Source organism: Panthera onca, chromosome C1 (genome assembly GCF_046562875.1).
Source record: "Panthera onca isolate mPanOnc1 chromosome C1, mPanOnc1 haplotype 2, whole genome shotgun sequence".
In the NCBI taxonomy this organism is placed as follows: Eukaryota; Metazoa; Chordata; class Mammalia; order Carnivora; family Felidae; genus Panthera; species Panthera onca.
The window spans coordinates 159,581,248-159,607,255 of NC_138346.1; the positions used below are offsets into that span (position 1 = coordinate 159,581,248).

Here is a 26,008-nt window from a genome sequence, read left to right on the forward strand (position 1 = left end):
ATTCAGTCAATTTCACCTCTACCACAGGTCTATAATGCTTACATTCCTTCACTTTCCCATTGCTACTGTCTCAGTGCAGACCCTTATCACTTCTAGCCTGAGCTATTTTAACTTTTTCCTAACCCATGGCAAATACTCTTGTAATAAGTCACTATAACATTGCCAGAGGTTTTTTTTTTCTTCTTTTTTTGAAAATTTATCTTACGATGTCCTGAGTCTGTAGTCCATTCTCTTGCCTGTTAGCTAACAATAAAGTAGAGCACACTGTCTCCATCCAACAATGTTCTCACAGAGGAATGGGTGCTTTCAGGATGGTTACAGTTTGCATTAGTTGCCTGCTGCAGATAGCATGCAAATATCATGGATGGTAAACAAGAATTTCTAGCAAGAACAGTAGCTCTTTCACTGTCCTAGATTCCCAGCTGTTGCCCCATTTGAAAGACTGGAGGTGGGGAGACATCCCCGAGAGTTGCTTCTCAGGGCAATGTGGAGGTTTAGAATGGGATTCTATACCTATTATTTGATGGTATATTTTCCAAAGAATCAAAATAAAATAATAAAATACCCTGGAACTGTACAAATATGAGAACAATTTCCTTTGTTCTTTTTTTTCCCAGATAAGTCAGAAGAACTAAGCTATGATTGAAAAAAATGACAAAAGTAGAATAGTGTCATTTTTCAAATTATCTATATATAAATTCTTTTTGGTGATCCAATATTTCCTTTTTACTTAAGAAGATCTCAGGTGGCTGAGTTAAGACAAGGCCTTACATTGCAGAAGAGGAGAGGAGAGGGAGATTATTTGAGTGGGTTTGACTGTTAGTACACACACACACACACACACATAATTTTAAGTTCAATTAACTTCTTATGTATATACATGCATATATAACATGTATATACATGTATATATAATAAAAAATAATGTGTATATATAATAAAAATATATACATGTATATACATATACATGTATATATTTTTTATTCTCAAGTTAGTTACCATACAGTATAGTCTTGGCTTCAGGAGTAGACCCCCGTGATTCATAACTTACATATGACATCCAGTGCTCATCCCAACAAGTGCCCTCCTTAATGCCCGTTACCCATTTAATGCACCTGCATCAACCCTCAGTTTGTTCTCCATATTTAAGAGTCTCCAGTGATTTGAAGGGGCACATGTGCCCTAATGTTTTAGCAGCACTATCAACAATAGCCAAAATACAGAAAGAGCCCAAATGTCCAATGACTGATGAATGGATAAAGAAGGTGTGGTATATATACACAAAGAAATACTACTCGGTGATGAAAAAGAATGAAATCTTGCCATTTGCAACAATGTGGATGGAATTAGAATGTATGATGCTAAGTGAAGGAAGTCAGAGAAAGACAGATATCATATGATTTCAACCATAAGAAGGTATATTTTGAATATTGACCTTTTGGCTACCACTTTCTCTGCAGTGCCATTCCCTCTGCATGTTTTCTTCTTCCTCCTCTTCTTCCTTCTCTTCCTCTTCTTCTCTCTCTCACTTTTTTTTTCTTTCTCTCTCTTTATCAGGATGATTGGTGGAGCTAAACAGCACATTATGACCATCAGGAGGAAGAATTTTTGTTGAGTGGGAGAGTGGGAAGATAGAGAAATAATTACTAAGCATTTTTTCCTTAGACATATTCTTTGTGGCCCTTATTTGTAGCAAAGATGTGAGAGTTGGGACTTTGATAACATACATTCAAATGGTTCTGGAACCATTTTCAGTGAAGGCACCAAGAATTAATATTTATTGAATGTCTACTATGTGCCAGACACTGTTATGAGGTAGATACTATCCCTATTTTATAAATGAAGAAAATGATGTTTAGAAATAAGTTGTCAACCATTAGACCATTAGGGAGTGGCATAGCTTGGATTAAGTCTTAATATTTGACTTGAAAGTGCACAGTCTTTTCTGCCATAACTAGGATGCATTCTCTCTGATACAACCAGGGCTCTGAAAACTGCTATGGCAATTCTTAGTGTCTGCAATGTTGGCCAAAACCTATAGAAACTTCTTTTATAAGAAATGATACTGAAAACTAGAGCAGGAAAGCCAAACCTAACTTTTGGGAGAAAAGCTTCAGGTCCCGAAGTCTCAAAGGTTTTCTTTTCTTTTTTTTTTTTGTAACAAATCCTAGTTGTAGGGGTTCACCTCCAAAGTGGAAACTTTTTTTATACAAAGTTTTGTAAACTTGCTGGTTATACAAGCACTTGACCAATCTAGGACTTTAATAGTACTCCACTGATGAAATGCTCAAAATAAAATGTTAAATTGTTAAATTTAGTTAACAATGTCAAAAATGTTAAAATGTCAAAATGTTAAATTTAATTAAGCTTTTTGTTTGTTTGTTTCTTTCACCTAGAGTATACTCTCCTTAGTTCTCACTACTGTGGGTTTTATTTACCAACCATACAAACAAACATAGTTTTCCTTAAAAAATTTCTGAAAAAATATGTAGCAAAATAGAAAAAAATATATAAACTAGTTGTAATCTCCAATTACTGAGACATTTGAAAAAAGGAGGTAAGATTATAAAGCCAGAAAATCCAGCTTCCTTCATTGCTTGTTTATTTTTGTAGCAAAAACTATTAAATGTGTTTGCTAAATTAAAATAATACATATAGATGACACATACTGTGTAGCTTTTCTATATGAATTTTAACATTCACAATAAACAAATGGCTCTCTGAAATGTCTAAAGCTGCCTTGTCCTGACAATGAGTAGAAATGCTTAGCATCCAGTTAAATTTAGAAAATAAGCTACTGCTCAAATGAAAACCATCTGAACTGTATCTTTCTGAATCACTTATAGTCATCAAGAAAAAAATGCAATTTATCACAAATACCTTCACTGTGTTTACTGTTGAAAGTTGAACATTGTCTTTGCTCATTTCCTTCTGTCAACTAAATTTGGATTGTCCAATCCAATTTTTTGAATTTGGGCTAAACTGACCCCAAATCGGAGTGCAATGGGAACATTTTCCACAGACCAGTTACTTGATATATACTTTTTAATTTAATTTGTTGAGACTTATATAGAGATGCTCTACAAGTCTCATTTTGAAGAGGGAGTCTAATTATATATTTCTTGCACATGACTTATGTTGTTTATGCTATCTCACTTCTCTGAACTTGAATGTAAATTAATTAATTCATTGTATCTTTTCTGAGTTACAGCATCAACATTCATTAGATTCATAGACCTCCTCTTGTAAATGACATTTGGAAGATGGAAAAAGCCATTCTAGCCGAAGCCTCCTGATCCACAATCCATGCTGTGTTATCTAGCAGCACATCACTTTTAATCAACTTAGTGATATTAGGGTAGCTTTTCCTTTTTCACATGTTGTATTTGCCAGTTTGCAATTTTTGAGAGCTAATGTTTCCAACCCACCAGTTTTTTGATGATATGTAAACAATCTGGGCCTTTTCTTTGCCATTCAATGCAAAGAATGCACTTTCACATTTGGCTGAGGAGTAGATCCCCATACTGAATACCATTGCACCAGACTGAACCAGCAAAAGTGAATAGAGGGTAGGTGCAGAGTCTCAAGGACGCTTTCTCATCTTCTTCCCTGTCAATGTCTATGGTCCTCTGACTAAAAACTAACGTTTGCAGACAGCCAACTTAACCTCAGTACAATACAGATTTGTATTCAGTGATGTCATCTGAGTAAACCTTTTTTCTTCCAGTTCAGCTATGTTGATTCTTCTCCTTTAGCTGGAATTGGTTTCGATATCCTCAAGCGAGATTATTTGGCAGATGATTATTTCTCCTTTTTAAGGTTTTCAAAAGAACAATACCTTTCATTCATGATTAGAAAGGCGCCAATTCGTATTACTTTATATATTTCTTTTTAAAGATTTCATTTTTTATATTTACCATTTGTATTAGACAAATTCCTTGTATCCACATTGGAAGAAAGAACTCGTCCATTTAAAGACAGCAATTCAATGAGTTTTAACAGATGTATACTCCTGTGAAACTACCATCTCAATCAAGATACAAACCATTTGTGTCACCCCAGTAGGATTCTTAACCACCCTTTCAGTTCATTCCTCCTAGTCCAGCCCTAGGAAACCACTGATCTGCTTAAAATGTTTATTTATTTATTTTGAGAGAGAGAGTGAGGGAGAGAGAGAATCCCAAGTAGGCTCTGTGCTGTCAATGCAGAGCCTGCCATGGGGCTCTAACCAATGAACTAGAATCAAGAACTGGGCGCTTAACCGACTGAACCACCCAGGTGCCCTATGATCTGCTTGTTGATGCCAGAGATTAGTCTCCATTTTTTAAAATTGTACAAAATTAGATCTTATGGTATATATTCTTTTATGTGTGCTTTATTTGACATGGCGTAAGTTGAATATAGACAGAGAATGCTGACCATATTTGAATAAATGGTTGGGATAATTCCAATCAATTAGGGAGTGAACAGTAACTGAGAAGTGAAAAGGATGACTTAGGTATTTGTGTTAAAGAAACCAAAGAAAAATTTTAAAAAATATATAAATAGGAGACATAATATATTTGTGCTGTTGAAACCACAAAAAATATTTTAAAAAAGGAATATAAATTCTTGCCAGAGAGTAACTTCTGGGTCAGCTAAAAATTAAAACTTTTCCATTAAGGCATACAATAATCACTGTATTTAAGAAGCTGAGCATCAACATAAAGCAAAATTGTGAAATGATTAATTTAGACATAAAAATATAACAAGTTCAAGAAATGTCGCCACTGGTTTTTCAGGTTCACCTGAATCTGATTTTAGCTCCCACATACTCTTTTCAGAGGATATTTAAATAATTTGACTGTGACAAGCCAAACAGTTTTGAGACCTCATTGAAAGTCAAATGAAAACATTAATCAAATGCAAAAATATTCTAGTCAGGCACAGAAATGCTGCAGGTTAGAAAATAAAAATGTTGCCTGTGAGAAGGAAAATCAATCAATTCAGAAAAAGCAGGTATTGGTTCGAATCTACATAGTCAGTAGTGACTAGAAATCACTAGAATTTCAGAGGATTATATTTTTTCTAAAGAATCATCAGATAGTCTTGGGCTATGTCTACATTGCAAAATCAGTTTGTTTGGCTAACTTTTCACCTGAGTAAATTAGAAAATCACAGCAGTCAAACAACTGATCATATCTTTTTTTCTCACTGTCTTCACTGTGTTTTTGGACAGGCTTTAGTGACCAGCATACAAATAATTATAGCACAAAACAGCTAGGTAAGTGACTTGTGGAATAGCAGTCTTAACTGAGTAAAAGAATAACTTTCATATTATTAAATGCCACTAAATTGTTTAATATTAAGTGAAAACAACCTTTTAATTTCAGCTATGAATTCATAATCTATGCCTTCCTTGGTGAGGCAATCTAACAAATATTGCTTTGCTATTCAATCAGAGTTACTCCTGGTTTGTGATTAAATGGCTATATATCCCTATGTTTTGGATAACTATAGATACAGGTGACTATATAGTATAAGTAATGACCTTAGTCTGTCACTTACCATCTGTATCACAATTTCTTTGTCTCTTTAAGCCCTTTTTTTCTTTATCTGTTCATTTTTTTATTTAATTTTTTAAGTGTTTGTTTATTTTTGAAAGAGAGAGACAGAGTGCAAGCTGGAGAAGGACAGACAGAAAGGGAGACACAGAATCTGAAGCTGGCTCCAGGCTCTGAGCTGTCAACACAGAGCCCAATGGGGGGTTCGAACTCACAAACCACAAGATCATCACCTGAGCTGAAGTCAGACACTTAACTGACTGGGCCATTCAGGCTCCCCAGTCTTTATCTGTTTAAAAAAGACATTTTACACTGCAGTGCCTGGGTGACTCAGTCGGTTAAGCATCAGACTTCGGCTCTGGTCTGCTCTCAGCACAGAGCTGGGTTTGGATCCTTTGTCTCCTTCTCTCTCTGCCCTTCCCCCACTTGCATGCGTACTCTCTCTTTCTCTCTCTCTCAAAAATAAATAAATCAACTTTAAAAAAGATACAGAGTTATGAGTATTTAATAAACTAATACCTATGAAACACTGAGAGCAATGCCTGGCAAAAGAAATTGTGCCATTAATGATATTTTCATATTCCTTGAAATGCTATTAATTAATCCTTGACCAGTATGGGAACAGAGCATACAACCTCACAGAATGATTAGAACTCTTTAATCCTGGAGGGATGGTCTTTGTATCAATTATATTTTAAGCCTTGTATGTGATGAACTGTATTCTCAGTCACTAAACCCTTATTTAATGGCTTTAACAACCTACAGAAAGTTAGTGAAAAGCAATGCCTGGTGCCATAGATGAAACAGTGTTAGAGCCTTGATGATGTCTGGCTTCTTTTCTCTGGGGAGGGAAAGTGAACTTTTATTAGGATCAAATGGTACAAAATCCACAGCCCCAGTCCTAATTAAGCCTCATGTGTAGTAGGGAATACATGCAAATACATGACCAATTTCCATAGAGTGCTATCCTGAGATAAGCAAGAGTAGGGTAAGCTGTGGGAATATATGAGTAGGCTTCCTGGAGGAGGGAATAGAAATTACTTAGAAGAAAAGTGATACTGGAGGAAGAGAGAGAAGGAGCAACGAGGAGAAGTAGGGAAGGAGGTAGGGCAGGGGTGGATGCTTCCATCAGAGCAAACAGTATGTGTTAAAGCCTATTATTTTTTTAAATTTACTTTTTTAGGGGGCGCCTGGATGGCTTAGTCAGTTGAGCGTCTGACTTCAGCTCAGGTCATGATCTCACAGCTCATGAGTTTGAGCCCCGCGTCAGGGTCTGTGCTGATAGCTTGGAGCCTGGAGCCTGCTTCAGATTCTGCGTCTCCCTCTCTCTCTATCCCTAACCCACTCACATTCTATCTCTGTCTCTCTCAAAAATAAATAAACATTAAAAAAAATTTTAAAAATTAACTTTTCAGATGGAGACTACAGATGCAATTCAACTGACAAAGACAAAAAAAAAAAAAAAAAAAAGATTAAAAAACCCCTCAAGCTTTGTTTTCTGTCTACTGCTTACAGTGCTAGAGAACAAGCTTGGCAAATAACAGCTCTTTAGCCTCATATTTAAGAACCAAAAAGAAGAAACTTTGTCAAACCCAGAAGAGGTTAATAACAGTTCAATGCTAAAATATCTGTCCTTAAGGCCAACCATATCTCAATAGAAGGATACTCAGAGTATCTTTCTCATTCTTTGTACTAAATGGAAAAAAAAAAAATTAAAGAAAGAGAAAGAATTAGAAGAAGCATGTAATCAATCCTTTCCTTTACAAATCCAAGCAATTCAGGAGACTGCCAGCAGCTAAGTCTTTCAGGGACCACAGACAGGAAAAAGCCTATTAAAATGTGCCCCATTCCCAAAGAAAGGGTCACTCAAGATCCTCAGACCCTTAACTCTGAATAGACTTAATGAAAGCCAACTGCTATTTTAAGAATTTAGAAGGGGATTTCCCTCCCCAAAGAAAAGAAGCCAGACATCATCAATGCTCTAACACTGTTTCATCTATGGCACCAGGCATTGCTTTTCACTAACTTTCTGTAGGTTGTTAAAGCCATTAAATAAGGGTTTAGTGACTGAGAATACAGTTCATCACATACAAGGCTTAAAATATAATTGATACAAAGACCATCCCTCCAGGATTAAAGAGTTCTTTTTTTTTTTTCAACGTTTATTTATTTTTGGGACAGAGAGAGACAGAGCATGAACGGGGGAGGGACAGAGAGAGAGGGAGACACAGAATCGGAAACAGGCTCCAGGCTCCGAGCCATCAGCCCAGAGCCTGACGCGGGGCTCGAACTCACGGACCGTGAGATCGTGACCTGGCTGAAGTCGGACGCTTAACCGACTGCGCCACCCAGGCGCCCCGAGAGTTCTAATCATTCTGTGAGGTTGTATGCTCTGTTCCCATGCTGGTCAAGGTAATACTAAGCCTTTCTGAAGAGGAGTATGTTGTTCTCCACACCAGTTAGTAACCACAACAGTTTTCAACTTCAGTTGGAAGAAGATAATCCAATTACCTTACAAATAGTACAGATCCAGTAGCTGGATACAAAATGAGTTTTACTCTAAGACTTTCTGGCAACCCAGTTTCATGTGATTAATAAAAATGATATATGGGTTTCTCTTGTAGAACATTTCTCTAGAGTTCTTCATGTAACATTGTCCTGACACCCCTATTAATTGCAAGGATATCTCTGTGGACAGGTACACATTAGACATCATTATCATCTGCAAATGAGAAACTTGAGGCAGAAAGAAGTCAAGTGACATGACAACAGTGTCACAATAAGAATAGGAATAGAAATGAGAAAAATGATTGTCTCCTGTGAATCAAGAAAGATATGATGGGATGAATCCTTCCTTTTCTCTATTGAAGGAAGGGCAGAACAACATTTTCACTGCTAATTTTGAAAACATTCTGTCCTTTTCTTACAGAGCTCTTTGTAATGAACAGGAAAATTGCTGAATAGAGTCATTAGGTGAACTCACTGGGCATAGAGAAGAAAAGCTACCTAACACTACATGGATGCTCCACAAATCCTCTACCAAACCAGAACTTCTCCTACGTGACTTTTTTGCTTGGCATGATCTCTGGGATGTGCCTTGGATGAAGCTTCCCCTTCTCTGCCATTATATTCACCAACAAATGATTGTTGAGTCATCGAATGGCTGGTGTTTAAATTGTATGCTTAAATTTTGTGAATGAGGTATAGGAAGAAGATTTACCAGGAAGGGTCTTGGATAATTAAATAACCCCCTCCAACCTTTAGCTGTTCTGTTCCAGACCTGCATCTGCCTAAGGGGAGTGTCAGAATCCCTGTTGCAAATCTGAACCATGCAGTGATACAGGATTAGAATTCCCTGGTCCTTCTTCATATATAGTAAGAGATCTACAGTCAAACCCATCCAGTTATCTCCTAGATCTTAATGACAAGAAGAGATTAGCCATCTGAGATATTATAATCAAAGTTTATAGTGATACAATCAAAGGGAGAGACAGGCCTTTAAGAACATTTAATTCAGTAAATAAACTTCACCATCAAGAATATTAAGTAGTGAAAATACGTTTTCAGAAAAATAAAGAAGAAAAATAATGATAATAATAGCTCATGTATTTTCTCATTTAAACTCAATACAATATACATTATTATTACCACCTCATAAATTAGAAAACTGGTTTTTACACAAATTGTCCAAGGACACAGATGAGGTGTTACAGAGGTGGTGTTTGAACCTGCACCGTCTGGCTCCATAGCCTGTACTCTCAATTGGTTCATCCTATAGCCTTCCAATAGGGTGGGAAACCATACCAACATAGATTCCCAGAAATGGGAATACTGACATTATCTGAAAAGTTGCTTCCTCCCAAGAGTGACAGGGAAAATTTTGAAATAAAAATTGTTAAACAAGACAAGGAAATTTACAATTACCTGAATCTCTTTTTCAAGGCAAAATACAATGTATAGCTATTGGAAATTCAATCAATGGGAAAAGAAATACCCACCTATTAAGATTGTTTCTGCTTTATTAGCTAGAAATTCTGGCTCTGGGTCCCTAGTCAGGTTGCACTCAATTAAATTCCAGGATCTTAAAAACACAACAACGTAAATGAATCTCAGCAAGCAAGGGTTGAAAATGATGAACTGAGAAATGCACAGATAACCACAAGGCAGCATTAATATCATTATTGAAAGGTTAGCTGCTCAGGAAATCGACAAGGTGCCAAGAGGGCACTCACAGTGCCTCCCAAGAAATGAGAGCAGAGAAGAAACGAGGCTGAACAGAGCAAAGCCTTTGTTGACATTTTCAAAAGCTGACTTTATACAGGCCGTATCCCTGAAGAATGGAAAATGGCAATATAAGGAACCAGTAACACTAGAAAATTGCAGGCCAGTAAGTTCACCACCAGTCACAGGGAAGCATTTGAAAGGTTTTAGAGGATCAAGAGGGGGCATCACCTCTACTCTTCCAAGGTCAGCCCTGGGCTGAGAGAAGGTAACACTGTTACAGGAAAAGCACTCCTGTCTCCCTGACTTTGGGAATTCTCAGGGAATAGCTGTGTTGTATTATGGAAAGAGGCAACAGAATGGATGACTTCATCACAAAATGCTCAGGAATAAGAAATCCTGAGGCCAGGTTCCAGAGTGATTCAAAAGTGAATTCTGGCATCACAGAATTCCTGTTTTCAGTCAAACCCTTTCTGTGTTGTTATACACACAGATACATTTGTTTTGTACACACACAATCTTGTGTAGTGTTTCAAATGGCATATGGTGGCTTAGAACCCATCTCTATAATGTAAATGTGAGATTCAGCGATTTATCTGACTGGGACCATTGAGGCCAAGATTCTGATGAAAGCCAGCGAGAGATGACAGGTTTGACTAGGTTTGTGTGAACAATATGATAGTGTGAACAGAATGGATGAGTTTTCCTTTGACTTAAATATACCGTTTTAATTTAAAGGGAGTGTGTGTCTAAGGGAATTTACTTAATGGGGTGTTAAGTAAGAGCACTATTTTTAGAATTAGTGGATGTAGCCAAAATTAAATGAGACGTTCTAATGGAGGCAGCTGAGAAAGGAAGAACATTTTAACTGGCCCTGGGAGGGAACTTTAGCTATTTCCATTGGAGTACAAAGAGAGGACAACTCAGGACTAAAGGACATTCTAGAAGTGGAGCAGGAGAGACGGAGGGGCCTGCTATTTTAATTCAGAATGAGGAACCTGAACCAAAATGAAATGTGATAGGAATGTTTGGGACACTGCCTCTGGGAACCGTGGCAATCAGGTGAGGAGGCAGGGATGGATCTACATTCAGAGGAGATGAGGACAAGTTGGATTGTGAAATTTCTATTTAAATAATAGGTAGGAACTTGAGAGTCCGAGGGAACTCTCTGGAAGTTTGTGTAGCTGAGGACAGGCAGATTGACTTTAAATGGAGACTGAGCATGTCAGAAATGGAAATTATGACTGAACATCAACACCTGAATGGAGTTCATAAACACCATTAGAGTAATTTGTAGAATTAAATAGTTAAGGAATGCTTTCTGCTGGATATGGTACAATAAGGTTCTCTGGATAGAGTGATGATAGTCCTTCTGTGTTTTAATTTTCACTCTTAAAGGAAAATGTGTGTGCATGTTTTAATTGACACAGAGCACATGGAATTTACTTCTGTTTTCAATTTGTATAGTCTATTCTATACTATTGTATCTCATTACAGTACATGTTTTGCTCTCGAACCATGTTTTGATTCAGGGACATATGTCTCCACACTCCCAAAGCTATTCTCATATCTTCAATGTAACCAACAAAAGTAAGTGAAAAGAACTGTTTCAAAATTAACTCATACGTAATATGCTTTATTAAATAGCTTTTGGTATATTTCCTGATTAGTGGTATTAGTTTATAAATTGTGTAATTGTATTCATAAAAAATATTTAGCATGCAATTAACATTATATTAGTGCAATTGATTCATGCAAATCTAGACCAGGCTTCTCAATTATTATCTTTACCTAAAACCTAGTAACCCTAGTAAAAATTATTATCACTAGTGCAAATAGGGCGAAGGCAGCACGGACTATGGGCTGCCCATGAAAATTCATTCCCTCTTCTTCTGGACACATAAGTAAGACATGGCCATGTGACTGAGCTCTAGCCAATGAGATGTAACTCAAAGTGATGCATGACACTGCAATGCCTGGCCTGTAAAACATTTCATGCGTGTCTCACATACCCTTGTTTCATTTTTGCTCACATGAATGGAGATGACCTCAAAGGAGACTCTGGAAGCCACATGTTTAAAATGGGTCTTACTTTCTTACACCATTCACATAAACAAACTCAAAATGGATAAAGGACCTGAATGTGAGACAGGAAACCATCAAAACCCTAGAGGAGAAAGCAGGGAAAAACCTCTCTGACCTAAGCCACAGCAATTTCTTACTTGACACATCCCCAAAGGCAAGGGAATTAAAAGCAAAAATGAACTATTGGGACCTCATGAAGATAAAAAGCTTCTGCACAGCAAAGGAAACAATCAACAAAACTAAAAGGCAACCAACAGAATGGGAAAAGAAATTTGCAAATGACATATCGGACAAAGGGCTAGTATCCAAAATCTATAAAGACCTCACCAAACTCCACACCTGAAAAACAAATAATCCAGTGCATAAATGGGCAGAAAACATGAATAAACACTTCTCTAAAGAAGACATCCAGATGGCCAACAGGCACATCAAAAGATAATCAACGTCGCTCCTCATCAGGGAAATACAAACCAAAACCACACTCAGATATCACCTCACGCCAGTCAGAGTGGCTAAAATGAACAAAACAGGAGACTATAGATGCTGGAGAGGATGTGGAGAAACGGGAACCCTCTTGCACTGTTGGTGGGAATGCAAACTGGTGCAGCTACTCTGGAAAACAGTGTGGAGGTTCCTCAAAAAATTAAAAATAGACCTACCCTGTGACCCAGCAGTAGCATTGCTAGGAATTTACCCAAGAGATACAGGAGGACTGATGCATAGAGGCAGTTGTACCCCAATGTTTATAGCAGCACTCTCAACAATAGCTAAATTATGGAAAGAACCTAAATGTCCATCAACTGACGAATGGATAAAGAAATTGTGGTTTATATACACAATGGAATACTATGTGGCAATGAGAAAGAATGAAATATGGCCTTTTGTAGCAACGTGGATGGAACTGGAGAGTGTTATGCTAAGTGAAATAAGTCATACAGAGAAGGACAGATTCCATATGTTTTCACTCCTATGTGGATCCTGAGAAACTTAACAGAAGACCATGGGGGAGGGGAAGGGAAAAAAAATGGTTAGAGAGGGAGGGAGCCAAAACATAAGAGACTCCTAAAAACTGAGAACAAACTGAGGGTTCATGGGGGGTGGGAGAGAGGGGTGGGTGGGTGATGGGTATTGGGAAGGGCACCTGTTGGGATGAGCACTGGGTGTTGTATGGAAACCAATTTGACAATAAATTTCATATTAAAAAGATAAAAAAAAATGAAAAATAAAAAACAAATAAAAAAAATGGGTCTTGAGTGACTTCATGGAAAGGTGCCACACCAACAACCTATTTATTCACATAATCAAGATACATATTTCTATTGTTTTGGGACCATTATCCATTTTTTTTTAGTCTATTATTGTAGCAGATAATACAATAACAAATTCAGATTTCATCTTAGAAAACTGAATAGTTTAGTGTCTTTTTTCCCCTATTACTCAAAGCAGTAATGAAATGCACAGAGATTGCTTTAAAAATTAATCTGGAAATCTGAACTCACATTATATTTTTGGACAAAAACATTTCAGAACTACTGGCACCTCTTTAACCCTGAGGCCCTAAGTTCTAAGGCATCCATTGTAGGTAATGAATACATTTCTCTTCTATGTATCTCGAATGGTATAGCTATGTCTCATCCTTGGGAGAATTAAGAAAATTGTCCCTCAAATCATTTCCATAGGGCTTAATTCATTCAGGATTCCAGTTGAGAAAGGCTGGAAGCCTTACAAAAACATGCAAATGTGTATGCTTATATGTGTATTGATACATAATACACAGACACAATTTATATGAGTCTTTATCCTTCTATATGTGTATTGATTTATTATATATAGTTCTGTATTCTTCCGGAGTTTATAGTCTTGAATACCCATATCACCTGTGTGTACTGCAATTGTCCAATATTGAAACTTATACTTCTGTTTTGGCTGGCTTTGAAGATTCTACACTCCTGGGAACTTTTTAGTATTAACCACAAATTAGAAATTAGATGTTCCAGAGTACCTTAAGTATACATAGCACAACTCCTATGGAAACTGCTGGGTCTTGGGATCTACTCTATGTTGTAGGTATCATGGGCCTTTGGACTCAGTCTTTTGCATTCATTATTAAATAGATGAATGAATGAATGAATGAATGAATGATTATACTGTACTTTGGGCAATTATTCTCAAAACATTTAGAATTCTACTATGAATTAATTCCTCAATATTCCCACTCCACTCTGGCAGCAGAGAAGGGTGAGACTGTATGGCAAATGGTTAGTGTAATTGCCATGAGACTTGAAGGTTGTTCTCAAAGGTTGAATCACCAGGGGTGCTCTATAAAAATATGGTAACTGGGCCCCACCTCTGGAAATTCTGATGAAAGAAGCATCAGGTTTTTGTTTTTTTTTTTAAAGTTCTCCCAAAGTTTCTAATGTGCAGCTGGGGTTGAGAAAACTGTTAGGACAATATTTCCCCTTCTTGTTTGATCATAAGAATTAGCTGGTAATCTTGTTTAAAAGTATGGATTCTTAGGCCCATTTTAGGACATTCTCAATCTGTGCCTTTAAAGGAGGAGTCTTTGAATTTTTGTTTTTTAATTTTTTTAAATGTTTTAATTTATTTTGAGAGGCAGAGCACAAGTGGGGGAGGGGCAGAGAGAGGGAGACCCAGAATCCAAAGCAGGCTCCAGGCTCTGAGCTGTCAGCACAGAGTCGGATGTAAGGCTCAAACTCATGAATCGCAAGATCATGACCCCAGCCGAAGTCGGACACTTAACCGACTGAGCCACCCAGGCACCCCTTGTTTTTTTTATGAGGGTCCCAGATGATGCTTATGATAGGGAAATTTGGGAAAATACTTCATTAGCTTCTAAGCTCTTCTAGAAAAAAAATGCTAAGGGCTATCATTCTCAGCTGTATCCCTTGGCATAGCACAGATTCTGGTTCATATTAAGCACTCAAGTATTCATATTAATTAATTCATTCATTCCACTTTGAAAGTGGAAATGGATGAGAAAATTTTGACAAAATTTAAAATGTCACTGTGACCGGTTTAATACTAGAGAATTACAAAGTAGAGTTATGAAGGATTTCATGAGTTTCAGTGGATTCTCTTTCATGATCTACTGTAATTATTGCACTGTAATCAATTGGTTTGCATTTAGAACTTCAGAATTCTTTGCAAGGTAATATTTGCCAGTGAATATTAAACTCTACATAACCACTTATTGGGAAAGTCACCAGGGAAAGGCATAGCTGAGAGTAGACTATAAGAACTAAGGAATACCACTGTACCCAACAGTTCAGTAGTTAGAAGAAACTGTTAACAATTCGTTTATTTGTACTTGACTGAGTTTTTTTCAATGCAAGGCTCTTATATGTGTATTCAATTGAAAGGCATATCCACACATCAGCTTAAAAACAATTATTAAACATTTTTTACCAATAATTTTTTCTCTCATGCTTTTTGAAACCTTCACAAATTTAGTTAAATGTGACCTTCAAAATTAACCTTCTTTTAGCCTTTACCAGCTTTGTCAGTTTATAGTATCTGTCATTTGTCATGAGTAAGTTGGCTGTTTTTAAATTGTCATTATTTTCCTTTATTGATACCCAAATAAGCTGACACTCAAAAATCAATAGTAGTCTTTCTCAGATGTAGACCTACACCCCCAACTAATTACTTGTGTTACATAAAAAAGAAATATTGATATGTATGAGAATATTGTAGAGTATTTTCCATCTTCTACATATAAGGGAACAAGTGAAGGGTTAATAGCAATAGCAAATGTCATTTGTATAGTGCTTCACAGTTTACAAAATGCTTTGATATACATATCTCATGGGAGTACAATGGCCGCTCTATGATGGAAGTATCACTATTTCATTGCATACAGTGTTGTTATATATACTTATACAGGGGAAAAGACCATTCATTTGATCCATATATGTTTGCAATGATATTTTGGTTTCAATGTCAAACAATTTGGAAAATGTACTTTTCCAAGGAAACACAGAGAGCTGTTTGTATTCAGTAAAAAGCCTCAAAGCCGTTAGCTGTAAACCGTGTTTTGTAAGCTCCAATGCTACAAAATGAATGTATAAATTGGGCCAAGTATAAGTTGGTAAGTTGGTAGGTAGTGGGGTCTACAACAAATTGTTAAGTGCATTCCTGTCTAAAGCTATATACATTTAAAAAATATTTAAGGGTGCCTGGGTGGCTCAGTTGGTTAAGCGTCTGACTTCGGCTCAGGTCATGATCTCGGTTTGTGAGTTCGAGCCCCACTTCAGGCTCTGTACTGATAGCTCATAGTGTGGAGCCTGTTTCAGATTCTGTGTCTGTCTGTCTCTCTCTCTCTGCCCCTCCCTTGCTCGGGCTCTTTCTCTCTTTTTCTCTCAAAAATGAATAAATATTAAAAATTTTTAAAAAATATTTAAACACTATAGACCAAAGGAAACATATTATATAGATTTTCTGTTCCACACGAAAAGAACATGGGTTGTAAAAGAAGAAATAAAGCAGGGACACAGAAACACAAGGAGATGATATGAGAAATTATTTGGGTCACAGGAAACACAAAAAGCAAAGTTGGTAAATGCTGATGATGCTTATTTAGTACCATCAACCTCTGTCTGTCTCTCTGTTCTGACTTGGTTTTGTTGTTGTTCTTGGGACAGCATAATATAATGTTAAAAATACTGTATGTTATGGATGTCACCTTGGAATTAGTTTCCTTATCAGTAAAGTGAAGATAATAATAGGTATGTTATAGAATTGTCTTGAGATTAACTGAGCATACATGACTTCCTTTCACATTGTGAGTGGTAAATAAATGGTGGGTATTATCATCATTCTAATCATCATCATTGGAAAGAACCACTTCCTTACTCATTCCTACAACTTCTCCTTAGTACATACTTAAAGATCAAAATTAACTTCCAGACCTGTATGGTGAGAAGCTTGCCAAAGGAAAGGCAGAGTTCCTTCCTCTCACTCATATAAATCAACAACCACAAAACCAAAGACAGAAGTGTCCCCTCTCTGTAAGCTGATCAATAAGCTCAAACAGCCTCTTTACTTTGCACCATAAAAAAGTATTGGGAAAATTAGACTACCTAAAAGTAGCCATACTTGTACCAACTATGCCATTGCTTCCTGAAACGCTATTCACCAAAACGCCCCTAGAACTTGGTTCAGTTAAAAACTCATTGATTGAACATCTCTGTGATAAAGAGAAAAGGATCTTTGCTCTTGAAGCCCTGACACACCCAGATTAGTGGGAAAAAGAAAAATGTAAACAGGTCATTTCAATACAAAAACTCAAACATGTCCGAGTTCCTCACTCTGATGGGCATCTTTCCTTTTACCTCTTTCAGTGGGACTTCAGAAGCATTGTAGACATGCAAGGGTTAGTATGCTGTGAGAACACTGAGGGAAGATACACGCCTATTCTTCAAAGTCCAGCTTTAGCCCTACATCCTCCAGGAAGCTTTCCACTCTACTTTGATCTTTGACTTACTCGAAATCCTTTGATTTCCAGTAAAATTGCCACTTAATCATTTTGGTTCCTAGTAATTTTATACCTTACATGGGAAATAAATTGTTTCCTGGGCACGTGTTCTATGTACCCAACCATACTGTAGTAAGCCCTCTAAGCAGAAAGACTTATACTCTTTTGAGCAATATACAGTGTTATATCTGCATTAATCTGAAAAACTGAATGTTTTATTGTTGGCAGATTAAGATTAGTAAAAACTAGTTCACAAATAATAAATGCAATAGTTTAGGACTCTATTATATTGGGTGCACCTATGAAACAGTGTTTTATAAAATTTGAAGACTTTTTGGTATGATTTAAAGCATTTGAATTATTAGAAACAGAAAAATTGTAAATATAAACATATCTGTTACACAGTAAATGTTCTATTTCTACTTTTAATCATCATTTATATTTTTGGTCCTGCTTTACAACCTGGTGGTAACAACTTGCATTTACTCACAGGGCAACAGAATACACATTCAATTGCCCCATAATTGAAGAGTTACAGCTAGACAAAACTTTCGATGATCACTCATTTGTTTTAATACCACATCCAAAATGGTTGTGATGATAAGATAACACTCCTAAAACTCACAAATCATCAGTTTATATTATGCTAACTTATCACTTAAATCTATTTCCTAAATATTTTTACTGAAACTCAAAGAAAAAAATATTTATTAACATAAATGTTTTTAAAAGAGAGGTAAAAAAAAAACCCAAAAACCTAATAACAACAAAGAAATGACCTTTGTATGAAAACTAATCATTTTAAATGGATTAAATCTCACACACATTTACTTCTAATATCTAAGATTCACTCTCATATCTAATTTATTTTATCTCCCCTATCCTTAATATGTCCTCCCTTTCATTTCCACTGCCACTAGTAAAATTCTGCTTTTCATTACTTCTCAGTTAGATTACTGCAACAACTGCTTCATCAGTTTCTTGACTTTCCCATCAAGTTGATCTTTTCCAATGATGCTAGATTAATTATTGCATAACACAGTTCCAAACTTCTGATTCCTAGCTCAACCATTTGCACTGCCTACTTTCTTACAGAACAAAGTCTAAACTACCTAAAGTCTAGGATTCACTGATTTCTGTGCTATTGTTCCAATTTATCTTCCTGAATTTCTTTCCCAATCATATGCTTCCTACATTACACATATTACATACATTCATAGACACTTCATCCACTAAAGATAAACTACTCATTGTTCCTGTATATGCCTTTAACATTCTAATCTCTATTTTCTTAATGTTTTCTCTAAGCCTAGTCTACTCTCCCAAATTCTACCCATCCTTTGGAGCCAAGTTCAAATGTCCCTTCTTTCATGAAGATGTTTCTAAATTCCTCAGAAGTAGTTAATATTCTTCTTTCTGAAATTTTATCGAATTTTAAAATGTCTCTCTTATGGAACTTGTTACTTTATACCTAAAACATACTTAGGTAAGTGTTTCTCTGCTTTACTAAAACTGTGAAAAGCCCTTGAGAATGGAGTGTATGGCAGCTTCACATCATAAGCTCTAATGGGCCAAGTATAAAGGCTTCAAACATAGTAGATCCCCAAATAGTTGTTGAACAAAAGGCTGAATGGAGTGATTACTTTTTAGTAGTCTCAGAATTGTGGACTTTATACAAAAGATTATGTATGGGATCTATATGAATGTTATTGATAATCATTCAATGAAAATTATTGCCTTTGAATAATCTGACTCGTTTCATAAACTAGATCAGTGGTTGTCCAGCTCTTCTCCACAGCTCTTTTGGGACTCCACAGACGTGGCCTGGGGATCTCCCTCCTGGGCAGTAGAAAATGGTAAGTGAACAGATTTCTGTACTCTGCATTCTGCCTTCAACTAAAGCTGCTACATTTTGTATATTGGCCTTCTTGTAAGACTTTGCTTAGAAAGCTTTCACTGTTTAAAAAGTTTTTTTGAGGGGTGCCTGGGTGGCTCAGTCGGTTGAGCGACCGACTTTGGCTCAGGTCCTGATCTCACGGTTTGTGAGTTCGAGCCTCGTGTTGGGCTCTGTGCTGACAGCTCAGAGCCTGGAGCCTGCTTCTGATTCTGTGTCTCCCTCTCTCTCTGCCCCGCCCCACTCATGCTCTGTCTCTCTCTGTCTCAGAAATAAGTAAATATTAAAAAAAATTTTTTTTAGAGTTTTTTTGAAATCCCTTGGGGTTTTACCCCTAGAATACTATAATTCTGTATTTGTTTCAAGCCTCTGACCCACACGAAAATAACTTCACATGAAAACTAGGTAAATGAGCTGCTGTGTTTTTGGCTGAATTTACTATTAGAAAAATACCAGAATGGTAGCACAAAAGTAGGTAATTTAAATCAGGACCTCTTATAATACCTGACTTTGTATGAGACCTGCTATAATAGTCTTTGACCTAAATTTTTGATCTGACTTTATTGACTTGAGAACAAGCTAGCTGGTGAATCTTACAGACATCATTCTCTTTGTGGCCATTTCTCATAGATTTGAAAGATCCCTGAGAGGCAGTTATATAGCTTTCTATTTCTGTAAAAGACAATGACAAAACTTTCTATCACCTAGCCTTAAAGTAGCCTTTCCCCTTACCCACAAAGAAGAAAACTGATTTGCACTGTATCTTCACATATCTTCAGTGAAGAGACACTTAAATCTGTCTTAAACTCCCAGTTAGTTACACAATCCTATGTTCATTATTTGAGGTGGGGGGAATACCTGTTTAAGTCACGGTGTATAATTGGCTGTGTCAGGTTGTGAAGGTACTCCATACCTTTGGCAACATCTACTGCAATAATTAATTTAGACTGCAAATCAAGAATCCTAGAATTTAAAAAAAAAGATTTAGTGAGAATGAAATGGTCAAAGCCAATAACACATCTTTCTAAAAGAAATCAATGGTGTGTGTGTGATTTGTTATTCTGTGTATCTTTCAACCTTTTTTGCTTTATTGAAGATTAAGCTAAAAATTCAAAAAAATCTGGAAAAATAGGTTTCCACATCAGAAAATGCTTAATTCTAAATCAGTTTAGATATCAACTCCACATATTTAAAATATTTTACTTGAGTTTATAATATTTATAATATTATACTTAATTTTTTATAATAATATAAAATTGATTCTATTTTAATAACTGAGAGAAACCACACTCTGATTATTGTATGCATATATCTAGGAAGTAAATTAGAATTGATTGTGCAGGGCTATTCTTTTTTAACTTTAAAGCATAAATGCTTGGACCCCTGATAATTATTTTATTCTGAGCTTACATATATCTGCCTTATTGGTATGTCATATTAACTTAATTAGTGTAAGCTTCAGTTGCTAATTTAAATTCCTTGGATTTGTTATCTTCAACTGAATTCCTGTTAAGAAAGTACAGAAATATTTCTATTCATTAAAACATAATTCTTGGGCATAAATTATTAGCCATCTTTAAAATGCTACCTTTCCTAGCATTCAGAGATGTCAGAAGGTAAAGGGTCACCCAAGCAGAAAGTCTCTGAGGTGTTGCAAGGATAATTCCAATGACACTTAAAAGGATAAGTCAGAACAAGAGAACCATACCTCTTCTGTTCATGAAGGAGGGAGAATAGAGAACCCCCTGATATGTACTGGGTGACAATGGCGAACTGGCTGGGATCATTCAAGCAAGCACCCACAAACTGAATTACACATGGATGATTGAGCCGGCAGAGAATGGACACCTCTCGGCAAAACATATCCACGTCTGATTTGGAGCAGTAGGTGTTGGCTCGGTAACTGCAAATGGCAGGAGTGGGGAATCCTCAGTCAACAGATGGATCAAAACAAGGGGCTTGCCATGCATATGCTTCTTAAAGTTCACAACTCCAGTCTGATACTAAATTTTCTCATTTGCTCGCTTACCGTTTTATAGCCACTATTTTATTTCTGCACCGTCCTTTATATACTTTCCCAAAAGAACCTAAAATTGTTTAAGAGAAATGAATAAACACATATTATCTTGAGCTCTTGAAACTAACAGCAGACTAGTGTTTTCTTAGGTTACCTGAGCCGATAATCTCATGGAACTCAATTTCTGAGAGTTGAAGATGGAAATGTGAGGGTAATCCAGCCCTTAGGAGGAGGACATCTGCCTTCTCTGCAAATAGGAATTGTTATTTTCTTTTTTAAGATTAAAAAGCACACATGGATGTGTCCACATGATTTACATACATGCTTTACTTAACGAAAAATGTCATTCCCCAGTAACATCTAATTTTCCAAATACAGTTGACTCTTTGGAGATACTAAAACCTTATCACAAATGATCCCTATTCCCTGCATTAAAGTCATGTTAGTTTTCTGTCTCTGTTCTCTGACCTTTGTTATCAGGGCTAAGGGTTTATTCCTAATCTGATCAATAACTGGCTTGTCTGCCTGACATGGCAACCCCGGAGTACAGTTCGTATCACATCATGATAAGGAGTTTTATCTGGTCAACCCCAGAAGCCTACCACAGTAGGCTTAGCCAAATATCCATCAGCTAAATCTCAAAGGGATGCCAGTTAGATGTCAAAAAATAAGTATGTGAATCATTCAGAGGAAACATCCCAAACCAAAGATAATTTTTTAAAAAAACTTCAAATTCTAGTTACATATAAATTTATAGTTGAATTATATATTTTAAAAATTTTCCTGATTCAATGCTATTTATTTCTATGTGCAGCATCCACACAAGAATTTTCCAAGGTATTACTTATTTGGGGTCTTTTGAAAAATAACTTCTTTGTTCAAATTTATTTTCCTATGGCAAACCTATTCCCAATTCTCCTCAAAGATATTAACATTGGTAATTTAGATTTCATTGAAAGTACAAATGTCTTTAAGAACTTGATCTTTCTTTAATACTTAAGAAATTCTCACTGTTATATCTTCATGAAGCAAGATGCCATATGAAAAATAGTACAGAGGTAAGATTAACTGTGGGAAGAATGGCTTGTTGGTAATATTATTTATGCATGCAAAATAGTCATCATGTATAATATGTGAAACAAAATAGAAAGTTATTATATGTAAGCCAATTGTTATCCTGAGTGATAAAGTGTAACAATTGTCCCATATTGAAATACCTTTTGTCATGCTTTTAATCTTCCCCAAGGGAGATGGAAGAGACACATAGGAGCCATCTAGAAATCAAATTAGATTATAGAGTTGAAGGTAGCCATCATTTTTTTCTACACAAACATTAAACATTATAAAAAGAAGCAGGTGACAAAAGAAATTTGCTAAGAAAACCAAGTGAGAATATAGCTTTAACCCAGGTCTTTCTCTGTATACTGAAACTGCACAGTGAGTGTTTATTTAGAGAGAACACAAAAAGATTAAAAACAAAAAAAACAAGGTCTAGCAGACTCCAACAGATTTAATTTGTGTCTGGGTATGATATTCTCTGGCCTGCCTTAATAGATTACTAAAATGGAACATGACTGCTCTCAGCTCACCCAGGCCTTCCTAGTCATGCATAAGCCTCATAGAAACCCAGTCCAGGGAATGTTAGTTAAACCTGAAGGAACTGCAGATTGGTAAATTAGAAAAACAGCTTAAATGAAGGCTTCCTTCTGGTTTTAAGTATATTTATTTTGAGAGAAGGAGAGAGCGTGAGTGCGGCAGGGGCAGAGAGAGAGGGAGAATCTCAAGCAGGCCCTACACCATCAGCATAGAGCCAGATGCTGGGCTTGATCTCACAAACCATGAAATCATAACCTGAGCCAAAAATCAAGACTTGGATTCTCAACCAACTGAACCACCCAGGTGCCCCAAGTGAAGGCTTCTTTATTTTCAGCCTCACCCAGACAGAAGTTTTCTTAAAATAAAGCTAATCTGACATGCCCTCCTCTCTAACCCCAGAATATAATAGTAATAGAAACAAATGAAATAAGTCATACAGAGAAAGACAGATACCATATGTTTTCACTCTTATGTGGATCCTGAGAAACTTAACAGAAGACCATGGGGAAGGGGAAGGAAAGAAAAAAGAGGTTAGAGAGGGAGGGAGCGAAACCATAAGAGACTCTTAAAAACTGAGAATGAACTGAGGGTTGATGGGGGGTTGGAGGGAGGGGGGGGTGGGTGATGGGTATTGAGGAGGGCACCTGTTGGGATGAGCACCGGGTGTTGTATGGAAACCAATTTGACAATAAATTTCATTAAAAAAAAAATGTTTACCTTTGGGCACAATATTGTACTAACAACAAAAACTGAGTAAGAAAGTGATACCTCCTCCAGGCTGAGAATATTCATTACAGGGCAATTCATCCTGCGGTCTCTTATAATGCTTCAGGAGTGTGACAATCGGATCATGTCCTTCATGAAAAGACAAAAAGGACAAAGAGTCTTAACTTCTGTTTGATTTATTCAGCTCACCATATAACTCAAAAGTGACTAGAGACAGCTTGAAGCACAGGCTCTATCTTAAGAGATAATATACTGCAATAGGAATGTAGTACTTTCATTCATTCAGTCAGTCAAAATAATTCACTGAGACTCTACTACATGTGAGACTCTATGTTAAGCACTATATTGGGTGGGGGATATACAAAGAACAGTGACTCTGGTCCTATCCCCAAGAAGCTTAGTGTAGTTGAATAATGATGAGAATTTTTAAATGAGGAAATATGAGGTGCTAAGGGCACCATTAAAAGGGTGAAAAGCACATATGGTAACCAAGAAAGAGGGATGAGTTTGCTTTGATTGAACATTACATTTCATTGGCAACTGCAGTATATAACATGGCCCTAAGATAATTTACATAGGTTTTTGTGACAGGAGACAGCTGGCTGGCTTGCTATCAATATTTGTACTCCCCATTCATGTAGTGATTTTGTCACTGGGAATGGCTGTCCACCCCGGGAGGTCAGTGCCCTGTCATCCCTGCATCTAGTTATGGCCTTGAGAGAAATTCTCACCAAGGGAACATGAGCAAAAGTGATGCTGCTTCCAACTCTGGGCTTTTAGAAAAAGACCTTCTCTACTCTTCCTATCTGTTGGCTGGATGCAGATGGTTGGGAGATGGGAGATGGAAGAAAGCCATCTACTGACCAGAAATGCCCACACTAGACTTTTACACAACCGAGAAATAAATTTCTACTACATAACACCACCAAAATTAGGCAGGGGGGGTGTTATTAATTGTAATAGGTACTTATTGTGTAAGATAAAAAATGCTAAATGCTCCTCTGAGTAGACCAATGATTTTAAATAGAACTAAACTTTTTGATATTGTATTATGTTTTAACTATAAAAATAATCTACTGAAGCTAATTTATACAAGAGAAAAATAAAGTCAGCCTTAAAGACCCTGCCAAAAGACTTGTGAAATGCAACAGAACTCATTGTAAAAATGGTACACTTTAGGAATTGAGAAAGCAGAAGTGCTTATCCATCACAGAGGGTTCATAGTTAACATTGATTCAGAAAACACCTAGCTAATGTATACAGTATATGCTGAGAGTTATGCCTGCTTACCAAATCCCCCTTCAAAAAGAGAAAAAGATTTTAATAGAGCATGCAAGATCATGAGATGGAGTAATTAAGATACTAAGTAGCATTAAAAGCTTTTTCTGGGGCACCTGGGTGGCTCAGTTGGTTAAGCGAACGACTTCAGCTCAAGTCAGGATCTCATTGTTTGTGAGTTCAAACCAGGTGTTGTAACTCTGTGCTGGCAGCCCACAGCCTGCTTTGAATTCTCTGTTTCCCTCTCTTTCTGTCCCTCCCCTGCTCGCTCTCTCTCTCTCTCTCTCTCTCAAAAATGAACAAAATAAACATTAAAAAAAAGCTTTTCCAAATGTAATATCTCAACACCAGCTTCTTCAAGAAAAACAACATTGTGATGACGATTAATAAAATTTGTAGCAAAACTTAAATCTACCGAGTTAACAACTGGTGTTCATTTTCTTATCCGTAGATTTCAATTTGTGACTGGTAGATCTATAATTTTCTCAAATCACAGACATAGGTTATAACGAAATAATGAGGAGCCAGTCCTATTCCCACTTTTTCTTTGGATTCTCCCGTGATCACAATCAGGGAAACCTCAGAACCCGAATGGCATTAGCCAATAGGCAAATTTCTAAAGAGACTAGTAGGCAGAAGGAACAGATAATGTAAAGTTCCAAGATGGGAGCAAATGTGACACCTTCAGAAATGAAAGAAGGCCAGTGTGGCCAGAGCATCACAGGCAAGGATGAGAGTGGTTCCAGACTTGGCTGGAGAAACAGATGAGTGCACATCACGTCAGGTAGTGCTTCACAAACTTTTTAGTGTGTTTAAGCATCACTTGGAGAGCATGTTAAACCACAGATTCCTGAGCCGTGCCCCCAGAGATTCTGACTGAAAGGTCTACAGTGGGACCTGAGAGTTGCTTTTCTGACAAAGTCCCAAGTGATGCTGATTAGGAGTCCACACTTTGATGCTACTGATGTGGAGTTTTGGATTTTACGACAGAGTTTGGATTTTAATGTAGGTGAAATGGGGAACACTTGAGGATTTTTTTTAACGTTTATTTATTTATTTTGAGTGAGAGAGAATGTAAGCGAGTGAGCAGGGGTGGAGCAGAGAGAGAGAGGGAGAGAGAGAGAATCCCAAGCAGGCTCCACTCACCAGGAGTC

The 26,008-nt window shown here is 36.8% G+C and overlaps 1 protein-coding gene across 3 annotated transcripts in view; it reads right to left on the reverse strand.

Moving 5' to 3' along the window:
• The window catches only part of TNNI3K (TNNI3 interacting kinase), a 296,246-nt gene that overhangs the window by 147,696 nt on the left and 122,542 nt on the right, over nucleotides 1–26,008 (reverse strand). For all 3 annotated transcript variants that reach the window (XM_078451786.2, XM_060623103.3, XM_060623107.2), the window contains 6 exons: nucleotides 23,619–23,705; nucleotides 22,472–22,528; nucleotides 21,409–21,501; nucleotides 21,267–21,324; nucleotides 20,946–21,140; nucleotides 20,096–20,200 (listed from right to left, as the gene is read on the reverse strand). In XM_078451786.2, coding sequence (XP_078307912.1) covers nucleotides 20,096–20,200; nucleotides 20,946–21,140; nucleotides 21,267–21,324; nucleotides 21,409–21,501; nucleotides 22,472–22,528; nucleotides 23,619–23,705 — 595 coding nt within the window. The remainder of the gene's footprint in view (nucleotides 1–20,095; nucleotides 20,201–20,945; nucleotides 21,141–21,266; nucleotides 21,325–21,408; nucleotides 21,502–22,471; nucleotides 22,529–23,618; nucleotides 23,706–26,008) is intronic.